Here is a 13,159-nt window from a genome sequence, read left to right as displayed (position 1 = left end):
AATGCATTTTTATTGGATATGGTGATGCAAGTGAGATGGGCTATCACCTTTAGAATCCACAGTCTCAATAGGTTATTTGCAGCCATGATGTTGTTTTTCATGAGAAAAAAAAGTATATGAGACCAGATTAGGTATTTGAGATAGGCAATCCCCAGTCAGACAATGGGAGAGCTCAAATGGCTAAGATCCCTTCTACATCCATGGTGAGTAGCTTAATGTGTATGCCATGATAGCCACTAGGCTTGACATATCATTTGTAGTGGGAGTTGTGGTTGTTGATATGAAACACTTGGCAAGTGACATTAGGATACTATGAAAGGTATCATGAGATACCTTAAGGGCATTGTAGATATGTGTATTTATTATGGTGGCCAAGATATTAGAGCCATGGGCTACATAGACTTTGATTATGCAGGACATGTAAATAGTAGGAAGTCCACCTCTGGCTATATCTTCACCTTTGCTAGAGGTGTTGTTTCTTGGATGTCCAAAGTGTAGAAATGCACAACCTTGTCTACTACACCAAGGCCAAGTATATTGCAACCCACTAAGGCTTGCAAGGAGGCCCTATAGTTAGACCATCTTGTTGCTGTGACTATGACTCCTACATTATGTTCGTACTCTATGAGTGCCATTCAACACATAATTGGATCTTTCATGCAAAGACCAAGTACATTGAGGTCCATTATCACTTCATTAGGGAGGTGATTGAGAGCAAGCAGATAGAGTTTTGTTAAGATCCTGACTGATGAGAATTCTGTAGATCCGCTTGCTAAAAGTCTCTCAATGGAACACTATGCCTTCCTTAGGAAGATGGTGGGTGTAGAATGAGATGATATCTATTCCTTATCCTATTGTACTTATATGTACACATCGTACATTGTTACTTTTTTCCTATTTTCTCCATGCTCAAGCACATTTACCTTTAAATGGGAGGTTGTTGGGTATTAAAGGTGCACTTGTGCCTAGCCACTTATACTTGCTTATATTTACTACTCGCACACTTGTACAATGTAGGTGGCTGCCACACATCACTGTCACTTTATTTTTTATTTTTTACATGACAATAGAATAAAGGAAGGTATGTTACACTTGAGACTATTGGAGTTCCCACATAACATCTTGCTCTCTTTTTTTTGCCCCTCCAGAGCTCTTGCTTCTCTTACTTCCACTCGTGCTTTCGCTCCTACTCCACCTTTTAGATACCACCAAGTTGGATGATGGTCACATGATGAATGAAGCCATGCTAGATAGATTAACAATCTTGCAAATTAAAGCTAACAACATTCTCAAATGTAGGTTAGAACCAAGTTGTGCCATGTAAGGAGGAGGCAAATCACCTCTTACATATTAAGGTAACATGAATCAGGAGGGTTTCGCATCCTCATGATAAACTTGAACTATAGGAAATACTTGCACAATCACATCCCTAGAACCAAAATTAGCTATTCTTCTTATCTTTAAAGAGTGACTAAATAGTTCTAACTAGCAATATCCTAAGCTCCATCAAATGTTGTTTGATTACCACAATGATCTCTTCACGTCCCTTACATGTGCAGAAGGATCAAGTATTGGGATTGGAAGAGTGCTAATGGAGGAACCTACCAACTATGTGAATGCCACCAATACAATTTCAAGGTCCGCTACATACAACAATGCCAAAAGACTTAAAATCAAAATCTTTAGACTCGCCTAGAACTATGACCACTAAGGAAAATCCTCGAAAGCACACAATGTAACATAGCTTGTAGGGGACCTCACGTGACTGAAGATGGAGTCCTTGCTTGCTAAATTTTAAAGATATGTAGCACCCAATACTACCATTGCCCCTTTAGAAAACCCTCGATCTCTGATCTTCAAGACCTATTCCGCTAGTGACAATTCTAGGCATGCCAATAACACATCCATCAAAGAAGAAGAGCAAGTGCATTGCCATACTCCATGTCACGAAGAAAACAATGTCATCTTCAATAAGAAAAAAGGCATAAAAGAAGATGAAGAACACGTTAATCCATTGGGATCAAGGTGATGTGTTAGAGCTATAATTAGCATGAGAATGTAGCTCTCTATTATTAAACAAGGTGAGAACCCTCTCAAAGTAGTAGGGCCAATATAAGATGATATGAGTACGGCAATGCACAATATGTTGCGATGGTGACCCTCAACTTTGAGTGACCACCAACAATCAAGCCATATCAATACGGCATGGCATTTCAATTCGAAAGATCAAAGCCATTAATAACAAACCCAAAGATTAATAGCTTATACCACCAACAATCAATCTAAATCAATACGACATGACATTTCAATTCGAAATGTCAAAGGCATTAATAATAAACCCGAAGATGAAGAGCTTATACCACCTACATATCTCGGGGTCAAATTAGTTGTCAAAAGAGAGCACATAATTGAAGCTCTCATTGATTAAGGAGTAGACTTTAACACCTTAACCTATGATGCATGAACCAAGATTGGAGAACCAAAATTGTCCTTAAAAATACAACTATTAAACCTCACAAAGGATATCCAAATTTCCTCCTAGGAAATGCAAAATTCTCATGACCATACAAATTGAAAGCATATCCGTCATCTTTTATGTGCATCCAAATTGTGAAGATGTGAGGAAGGAGATTCTACTTGGAAGAACTTTCAAGCATCCAACCCAATGCAAAGTGGACTATGAATTTAGCACACTAGACACACTTGACCCTATTTGATGTCAATATAATCATAAGTTTTAGCAATGGCAACCTTGTCGACCCTCAAGGAAAGGGTAAGAAGCCCGCCTTCATGTCCCACACATGGATAACAAATAAGTTCTTAATGAATTGATAAAGGCACAAGTGTAGAAAAGGGAACTGCTAAATCAAAATCCACCTAGTACAAAAGCGAGGATCCTAGTTGTTACAAGCCACACAACATCTTCTAAAGCTATCAAGAAAAGGCTACCACACAAAAGGAAGCAAAGATCTTGGCAACACGATTATATATATCAACGAAGAGTTAGCATAACTCCAAAGTGGATCTCCAAAGTGTTGCTATGTGATCAAGGGTACTATGTGGAAATTGATGGATCTAGTAACCTAAACAACCCACAATCGCCCTTGTTGACCATAGCACAAGTTTCACCCAAACCAAGGAAAAGGGAAAAAATTTTGAAACATTATCAGGGAACTAAATCTACATAGCTATGTTTGATCCCTCATTTCACATAGAATATTGTGAGACAAGTAAGATGAACTAGAAGCACTAGAATAAAAGAGAAAGTAAAAAATTGTGTTTGAATAGAAATGGTATTCTCATGAAAGTTTGACAACCTAATTTAATAATCGAGTAACAACCATGGTTGAGCAAAGACAAGCACTCTAGACTTCAATGCATGATTTGACATATGTATCCCATGCATCTCTAAGGGTGCTTGTGATTTTCCATAGTGTCAAACTTGCGGAGCTTGAGCCTTGCCCTCCAACATCCAGTGAGTGACAAACTCTTTTTGGAGGAGGAGCTACATGTGGCTAGAAAGTTGGGAGAAGAAAGCATGGTACTTGAAGTTATGAACCACATCACCATAATTACTATGACTGATTTCACCCTCAACAAATTGCTTTTCCCCGGGTGATTACTCATTGACTTATCCGACTCTCTCTTCTCTCTCTCTCGTCTTCTCAAAGCACGATCTAAAGGCAAGCTCTTTGTGCTTTCATCACCTATTATTTTTTGTAGCCACTATAACGCTCGAGATACATTTTATATATATTTCCCCATCCATTACAATATTCCCGCCTTAGCTGGTTTGCAAGACATCGAGAGACGACTGCATACTCCTCCCAGTCTCGTCAGGGCTCTGGGAGAGGCACAGTTTCCAGGCTATGGCGCGTCCCTCTCAGCCCCCCCGGCCGCGCGAGCGTGACATGCCAGAGGAGCTGCTATCTCAAGTCGATCTCTCCCAAGAGGTATGGCCGTGGCTTCATTCTTCTGTATTCTTTGTCTGTCTCTTCAGTTCCTGTCAGGTGTTCGTGGATAAGTTTTCTTCTCCATTGTAATTAAAGCGATGCTTCATTATACGTCCATGGCCTTACTTGCAGGAGGTGGACAGATTAATTGTCCTTACTTAAGTGATGCTTCATAATGTAATCATGGACTTTCATGCAGGAATTGGACAGATTAATCTCTGAGGTCATGCGCTACATGCTGTTTAAGAATTACCAACAGGTTGGTGTCCCTGTGAAGAGGGAGGAGCTTGTACAGCTTATTACCAAGACTTATAGATTGCGGAATTTGCCAAACACTGTCATCGCAGAGGCACAGAAGAAGTTTAAGGCTATATTTGGTTTTGACATGAGGGAAATCATAAGAACACGGCATTCGAAGAATGCAAAGGGTCACAATTCCTCTCAGGGTATTGCACATATGCATGCTGTTTCAATGGACTTTGTTAACATTTTATCGTATGTTGAACAGCTATCTCAAAGCAGTATTTCTAGATAGTAGTTTAAATCATCTCATCTTGTGTTATGTGCAGCACCTACTGACGTGAAGTGCTATATTCTGAAGAGCACATTACCTGGAGATCTGCGTGCGAAATTCGTAGAATCCAGGGAAAGTTCTATTGCTAGTGGCTTAACACTTGCGGTTATTGCCATTGTTAGCTTATGTGGTGAAAAAGTTCCAGAAGGTGAGATTTTGGAATTGCAACTTGAATGTAGCTTGGATTGTAATATTAATCAAGTGGATATGCTATATGGTTCAGCTATTATGAGCTTCTAAATTAGCTGCATAGAAAACTTTAGCATTGGATTGTTGTGAGTTTCTTTGGGCTCTCAAGTGGCAATAATTACTACATGCTTCTAGTTAACTGCATTCAAGAAGATATGATATATTTGTTATGTGGTGCCAATACTCCCAAGTGGCAACTTTTGGAGTTGTTGGGAGGGGGGAAAGGGTTGTTGATATTAAAATTCAACCACGCATGAATGGGCTTCTACCACTTGTACAAAAACCTTGCAAACTTACTCTTAACATAATGAAAGGGGGAGGAAGCTATGACTCATGAATAATCTATGATCTAAAGAGTAGTGAAGACTGACATTAAGAACAATGGAACAAGAATCAAGATGCATAATAAGTGGGATTAAGATACAATGATAGTAACTATGTCATATGAATAATCTGTCTAAATTCCAAAGTCCAGTGAGGCTATAAGTATCAACATCAATGAACAATTGGCAACTCTAGTTTGGACATTGCATTGCTAAACTGACTCATGTATATCTCAAGTCACGACTCATGACTTATCTGGACTCTAAGGATGTGTGCACCATCTTCTCGTTCGACATCGAGAACCTTGATTGAGAAGTTGATGAAGTAGTCTCAGCCTCATTCTCAAACTCTGACTCTAACTCTGCCTGTGATGCTTGGCCACGCGTGGCTCTCACTCTAACCCTCCTTTGTGCACAAGTCTCATCCATCGGTGCCGATAGCTCCTCATAGAGCATAGAGTAGATATCGCGCTCCTGTGGTATTTGCGGAATGTCACGCACATTCTCTATATCAATCTTGTTAACATTCACTTGTAAAGGTGAATGAGATAGATATATCATATGAGAGGAGATTCAATATATTCAATGTTTATACATATCACAATTTACAATCCAATTTCCAAGTAAATTAGCAATGCCAAGTGTCAAGGACTCAAGGTTAAAAAGTTAATTATACATAACACTAATCATTACTAATTTACTTGTGAAGGCTCAAGGGACAGAGTAATCCTCTCAAGAAGTTGGAGATTGCAATGGCAAAACACTAAACGCTCCAACTGGGTAGTTGTGAGCTTATTTCTTTTTTGGGTGTGGAAGAGGATCCATATGCTCCAATTTCTCTCAGCAGGCCCTGAACTACAATCTTGCGAGAGAATCCGAATGGCAATGCATTTCTATTCAAATTTAAGAGATTGAGGTTAAGTAATTAGCGTTTGCTAATATGCATGCTGCAAAATCAACATTTGAGTGGGCAATAGATTATAGAACTTGTTACCTAGGTTGCATAATGCATTAGATAATCAAGATTCAAAATATGAAAGTCATCGGTCACATACCAAAGTAGTAGCACAATTGTCGTATTTCTCCCACCAAGAGATAGGCTGAAGTTGTGTCTCTCGAAGCCTAGTTGTGGGTCAGTCAAAATGAAGAGAATGATTGTGGAATGCCAACAAATCATCTTCTGCTCTTCTCATCATATCTATATCATCCCTTGTGAGGCGTCTCATGTACTCCATGAAGCCCTTCTCTAACTCCTTGCTAGTGTACTGCTTCTCACTACGCCAAAGGGGATGCAATATATGTGCGACAGTATGGATTGGTTTATGGAACCAATCTCATCGTGCATTCTCACTACGCCAAAGGGGATGCAATATATGTGCGACAGTATGGATTGGTTTATGGAACCAATCTCATCGTGCATTCTCACTACGCCAAAGGGGATGCAATATATGTGCGACAGTATGGATTGGTTTATGGAACCAATCCTATCGTGCATTCCACATTGTACGAATCTCATCAACCCTATAGATAAAATAAGTTAAAAACTTAGAAGTTAAAATAATGATGAAATCATCAGGGAGTTGTTAATATCAAATAATTACATGTATAAAAGTTAAACAGAAACTTACTTGTCTTGGGGCAAAAGGCTATTGTGAAGCAAGGCCTCGCCAATTTTATCCATATACTTATATAGAAGCCCCAAAGTACTTTCCTCCATATCAGTGATGCGCAATACAGTGTAAATAGGAGTGAGACTTTTTACCAATGCTTTTGTCTCAACCCACCAACTCTTATTTAAAATATTGCGCCTAAAAGCAAGATCCTTTGGAGAGACTCTCTACTCCATGTGAGCCATTCTTGGCATGCAATGGTTCGTATCAAATTTGAATGGATCCGTATCAACCTTTCCAATACAATAAACATATAAGCTAATCTAGTGGTGGAGGGCTTCAATAGCTCTATTGACTCGAAACACGCTTGTGACGGATGATCTCTTCTTTACAAATCTTACCATGTTGTTGTCGTCTTGAAAATGTCATTCACCCAAGATATTTGCCCAATATCTTCAATAAGCAAGTCAAAGCAATGGGATGCACATGGAGTCCATACTATGGTAGGAAACTTCTCCTCAAGCATACGTTCCATAGACACACAATTACTTCCATTACCTGTCACCACCTGCATCACATTTTGGACTCCTTTGTCCACGATGACTTGTTGCATGTGCTTCCAAATAAAAGCTCTTGTGATGGTAAGACCTGAGGCAAAGGTATCAATGGTCTTAATGAATATAGTGTCTTTACATGAAGGCACCAAAACATTGCAAACATTCCTTCGATGAATATCTGACCATCCATCGTATAATATTGTGTATCCATATTTCACCCATGTCTCCTTCAAGGGCTTTAATTGAGTCTTTATGGATGCTTTTTCCTTTCGAAGCTCCCGTGTGCGTAATGCATCTGCGGATGGGCCTTTTCACTCACATCCTATGCGGCTTATTGCCTTGATTGTCTTCTTCCATTGATGTGTAGTGGCCACATTGAAAGGGATAGCACATTGAATAAATAAGCGTGTGAGTTCCCTAGTTGTCTCCACAATTGCTTGCCTCTGAAGTCCTGCATGGACACTTGCACCATGTAAGGAGCCCTTTTGCCCACCACCACTAGAAGATGGCAATGGGGTCATTTTTGCACTTAGACGCGATACGGATATGGATGCACTTCTTTTTGATGGGCCACTGGCACCTCCAATTTAGCTAGTGCCACTAGGCCCACTAGCCTCTCTTTTCTCCACTTTGTGCTTTATTAGCCCAATGTGGTGTTGATTCATCCTCTTCTAGCTCAATAGCCATACGCTTTCGGTGCCAAAGATGGAGACTTACTGTTACTTTTGTTGGTACATTTGTGCAAGGCCCAATGTCTTTGTTGGGAACACATGCCAAGCGGTCTTTTACATGCGTTACACTTCTGATTTCTCCAAACCACAATAGTTGCACCGCCACTTCTTTGATCCACTTGAGCCCTCGTATCCCTTGATTGGAGTGACGTGCCTTCAATATGGGTTTGGCGCCATGATATTATTAGCCTTTAGGACCTAAGTAATGGATTAAAGGAGAAGGAGAAGAAGAAGAAGAAGGAGAAGAAGAAAGAAGAAGAAGAAAAATAAGAAAGAAGAAAGAAGAAGAAAAAAAAAGAATGAAGAAAGAAGAAGAAGAAGAAAGAAAAAGAAGAAGAATGAAGAAAGAAGAAAGAAAAAGAAAAAAGAAAGAAAGAAGAAGAAGAAGAAATAAGATAGAAAAAAAAAGAAGGAAAAAAAAAAGAAGGAAAAAAAAAAGAAAGAAGAAAAAATAAGAAGAAGAAGAAGAAGAAGAAGAAGGAGAAGGAGAAGGAGAAGGAGAAGGAGAAGGAGAAGGAGAAGAGCTTAGAGGAAGAGGAAGAGAAGGAGGCGGGAGTTGGAGGTCGGAGGAGGAGGAGGCGAGAGCTATTGGAGTGTGCCACGCATGCAAGTCGGGAGGGAGAACGACTGGAATCACGATTTGGCGCTTATTAACCACTCCGAAATGGGCCTCAGGATCACCAAACGACGGTCTCCCGTTTTTGTCCCGGTCCAAAACGGCCGGTCCGTTTCGGGATACTATGCCTCACACCCCTTTAGGAGAAGAACATTGCGGTTCGTGGTTCGTGGTTGTCTTCATCATCTTTCTTGTGTCACGGCACCCTTGTTTCCTTGTATCACATTCACTCCATGATTCAGATATTCATCATTCCATTCATCAGAGTTTCTTCTCTCTTGTCTTCTCTTCTCCATGTTTATCGAGTTTACTCCGTGTTCCTCCTCGCAAAGCCTACTGTCTTGCTGGTATGTCGTCTTTTGACATGGTATGGGAGCTGGATTTGCTTAAATAGTGGCAAAGATCCCTCACTCCAATGATGGCAAAGACTGATGGTGGGTTCGGCATCCACTTCTTTTCTTCTTCCGTTGCATCAACATCCTAAGTGGTGGCTGCTCCCTCCTACGTTTACTGTTTTCTAGCCTGCGTTTTTAGTCTTTTTTTCTCCTCACTTGCGTTTTTAGTCTTTCTCTCTCCTGCATTGTCGTTTGCATTAGATCTAGCCTTCCTTGGTTGCGTTTGCCCACAAAGATCCTCCTCATCAAAGAAGACAAAGACCGGTGGCGGGTTCGGCATCGACATTTGATTTCTCTATCATTTCCGATGTGCATTGGGAGATATCCTTTTTCTTCCTCCCACCCTCCCTTTTCCAGTTTGCCACACCGGTACCATGGTGTCTTCATCGACAGATTGTCCTTCTATTGGGTGCTACTACTGCGGCACGAACGATTATCCCACCGAAGATTGTCGATATCAACCTTTGCTCCCCACCCCTCCTTAGTATATGCGTCTTCCACCAGGCACTCCTTGTGCCACCTCTCCTTTCTGGGCCACAGAGATTGTTGTGCATCGGCTATGAAAGTATTATGCTCAAGGCAATAAGTTGCACCCAACGCGCACTAAGTCCTTTTGAGCACACAGAGGCTCTAAGACCTTATGAGGCGATAAGTCCTCCTGGAGACAATCCCACTGCGCAGAGGTTTTCTCCATCCACTTCCGAGTACAGTGGCTTCCTCGACCCACATCTCCTTCACAGTCCACTCTCCTGAGAGTTTGTGATTATTCCCCACCCTTGGCTCATCCTGAGCCTTCTTCTTCCCCATCCTCTTTTACTCTGTTTCGAGAGGCCACTTTTAGGTGCTTTCCGTCTTCTTCTTCTGAGCCCCAGATGCCTTCTTCGGCACGAATGGCGGCAGTTTCTTCGTCATCAGATGCTTTGCAGTCCGTGAGCTATGAGTGGTTGGATTCCCTCTCTCTTTTAGACTAGGATTCAGAGGGGGATTTTCTTACTTCGCCCTCAGAGGGGGCTTCTAGTTCTTCTTCGGCTTCAAAGGGGGCTCCTACTTCTACTCCTTCCGATTCAGAGAGGGACCACATCTACCATGAAGTTCTTCACACCCCACCACCTTTCCCTTTCAAGGAGTGGCTCTTCTTTGAGTAGTCATTTCCTCTACTCATATAGATCTAGAGGATCTACCTAGATAGAGGCCCTTGGATCTTCAGCAGCGACTTGGTGACTAGGCCTTCATATTCCTTCCAGCATGGAGTCACGGAGCTAGTGGCTTTTCTCTTGAGGTTGAGTTTCAGATTCTACATCTCATCCCGTCTCTCGATTTTCTTCAAAGGTCTCCTTTCAGAAGGTATTCTCAGATTACAGGGTGGATCTTCTTCGTTCCTTGGTCAGTATGGAGCCACCTCCTGAGATCGAATACGGGTATATCCTTATGGTTCTAACCTCAACACCACACAAAGTCCGACATTCCTACTATGCATTGCATGTTTTCAACATCTTTGTACTAGGGCGCTTGGGCAAGTGAACAATTTTTCCACGAGGGACATTGTTTAAGTGGCACTTGCTACATGAGCATTCTCCAGCATGTAGCATTGTGTTTCCACCTCACACTTCTCTTGTTTCCCTTTTTGGGCGTGAGAGGGGGTGTTGAGAAACCCTTCACCCTTCACCCGCAGCTTGCGTTTTTGCAAAGGGGCGCCACCCTAGACTGAATGTGGCTATTTATAGGCCACTCTCTCATTCATTCCTTACGGCTGATTCATTCTGTCCGTCACCTCCTCTCTAGTCTCTCCACCGCCCTCACAGGCTGTCTCTGTCTTCATCATCTTCCTTGTGCTACGACACCCTTGTTTCCTTGTATCACATTCACTCCATGATTCAGATCTTCATCATTCCATTCATCACAGTTTCTTCGCTCTTCTTTTCTCTTCTCCATGTTTGTCGAGTTTACTCCGTGTTTCTCCCCGCAAACCCTATTGTCTCGCTGGTACATCGTCTTTTGACACTATAGCCTATTGTATATGGATAGATTGAGTCACTACATAGAACAAGAAATTGAGGATAGATATAAAAGTGAAAGTTGAGAGTAGTCATTGCAAGGGAGAAATTGATCACTCAATTGTAGCAACTCTTAACTTTGCCACATATAAAGGAAGTTTGCCAAGCTTTTCAGTCGATAGAGGTTCAATATGTAGATAGTTGGTAGTATCAAAGAGTCCAAGCACGTCATGTGACTAGTGTTTTGGCTTGCATATAGCCTTAGGTGTTGTAGCTCAGCCTTCGTGGCAGATGGCTAGGGAAATAAGAATTGAATTTGGAGATTTTTTTTTTCTTTTCAACTATGAATAACTTTGGCTTGATGAGGATCCTTAAGGAGGGGGCTTTGAGAATAAAGAAAAGGAGCATTTGAAGCATCAAAAAATTGATGTAAGAGGGATCAAAATATCCCACTTATTGAAGTTACTATCCAATCACTTTCAAAAATGAACATATGCATTATGGCTTTTGCTCACATCTTATAATATGTGAATATTCTTATACAGAACTAAGTCGATGCAAATATAAGACGAGTAGGCTCTTTACCTAAACTTAATGTTGCCAAACTAGTTTTAGGTGTGGATATGGTAGTCCAGTAATGACCTCTTTCATGAGAGTTTGCAATTGTATTCTATTGTTTAGGATGTTGGTCTATGTAGGCTGTCTTGGATGGTTGCAGCTTGAAGGAGAATGATGTTACTCTATATGCCAAGAATTGAGATATGCTATTACTTGAGATTTACGGAGGACAACTTTGTTCTTGGATGGCCAATTTGCTACATGTGCCATCAAGGCCTTTGGAGGAATGTTTGGTGGGTAAGTTAGTGGATTTTGTGGCTTTCATAGTTCCATCAGGTTTTGCATGTTGTGGGATATAGGTTAGGTCCAATAAATTGGACATTGTAGTGTGGATTATAAAAATCCTATGGTACAAGCTCAAATGGGGTGCTTTTGTTGGACATTGCTTTAGATGGAGGCTAGTGGGGCATTTCATTTTAGGGTATCCTTAAGAAGTTGTTGGCAATAGCATGAGGCTCTTGTGATAGAGATGTGATTTCTTAAGATAACATTAGACAAGTCCAACAACATATCTGTAGGTCGATGGTATGCATAACATTGATCTAGATGATGCTCGGTGCAATGAAGGGCAACAAGGACTTGGCAAAGACAAGGATTCATTGTTTTGAAGGCGTAAGAACTTGGCAAGGACAAGGATTGCTACCTCACAACTTACAAAAGAATAACTTGGAAAAGAAGAAGAAAAATGAGAACTTGATTCTTTATTGTAAGAAGATGCAATACAATAATCTTTTTCTTGTTATGAGATTCATACAATGATGTTTATAATAAGGCTAGATTCACAATGCAAGACAAAATATTGATACAAGATTAGACTAGATACAAGATAATACAAGAATTAGAGATACAAGGCTTGAACTAGAATCGGAGGGACTTATGTCGCAAGAGCCTTACAAATGGTGTTGGCAAGATTGAAGGGCTTGTAGGCCAAGACGCCTATTTATATTGGAGTTAAGGAGATTAAGGGGAAGCTTGTAGATATGAGATGATATAAGTGTTGATATAAGTGTATGATGACCAGGCATGATGACATTGTGGACAACATAAGCATGGTTGATATAATCATGATATAAGCAATGCCAATGCAAGTGTTAATGCAAGTTATAAAAAAGAAGAAGTTCTAAACTCATCAATTGAACTCACCATGCCCTAGTACCTGTTTCTAAAACTTTCTAAAATCTTATAGAAATTTCTAAAAGGTACTAGATTTTTTGGTGTCCATGACATTATTCCCTCCTATTACGACGAGTTTCATGCGAGCAATGGGATTTCTTGGTACGACTCTTATCTTCAATGGATGTTGTTGATGAAATTTCTTTACTTTAGGAGGTGCTCGACAAAGATTGGAGGCTTGTTTCCATGTTCGCTCATTAGCATCATAGCCCTTTCAATGAATAAGATATTCAAGTCTTTCATGAGAGATTTTGGAATCAAGGATAGTCTTGACTTCATACTCTCAATCTCTTTCAATCTCAATAGGTGGTGATGGTTGTAGGTTCCTTGTTCGTATTGAGGATACATGGCAAGGCCCCAGGATTGAGACATGGAAAATCGAGTGAATTCTCACGGATTGCTTTAAATGGATATGATAAGTGATTG

General features: G+C 40.6%; 1 protein-coding gene across 1 annotated transcript in view; it reads left to right on the top strand.

Annotated features, from left to right (window-relative positions):
• The first annotated feature begins 3,683 nt into the window (after nt 1–3,683).
• The window catches only part of LOC148010843 (melanoma-associated antigen G1-like protein), a 55,178-nt gene continuing 45,702 nt past the window's right edge, over nt 3,684–13,159 (top strand). The window contains exons 1-3 of the mRNA XM_087672045.1: nt 3,684–3,953; nt 4,153–4,399; nt 4,523–4,675. Of these exons, the coding sequence (XP_087528171.1) occupies nt 3,870–3,953; nt 4,153–4,399; nt 4,523–4,675 (484 nt within the window). The 5' untranslated portion in view covers nt 3,684–3,869. The remainder of the gene's footprint in view (nt 3,954–4,152; nt 4,400–4,522; nt 4,676–13,159) is intronic.

The sequence above is a fragment of the Lygodium microphyllum genome, chromosome 29, assembly GCF_053477565.2.
Source record: "Lygodium microphyllum isolate KBCC chromosome 29, Lygodium_microphyllum_v1.1.10, whole genome shotgun sequence".
Classification (NCBI taxonomy): Eukaryota; Viridiplantae; Streptophyta; class Polypodiopsida; order Schizaeales; family Lygodiaceae; genus Lygodium; species Lygodium microphyllum.
Note: the sequence above shows the minus strand (reverse complement) of the source record. Positions and strands in the feature narration are given on the sequence as shown.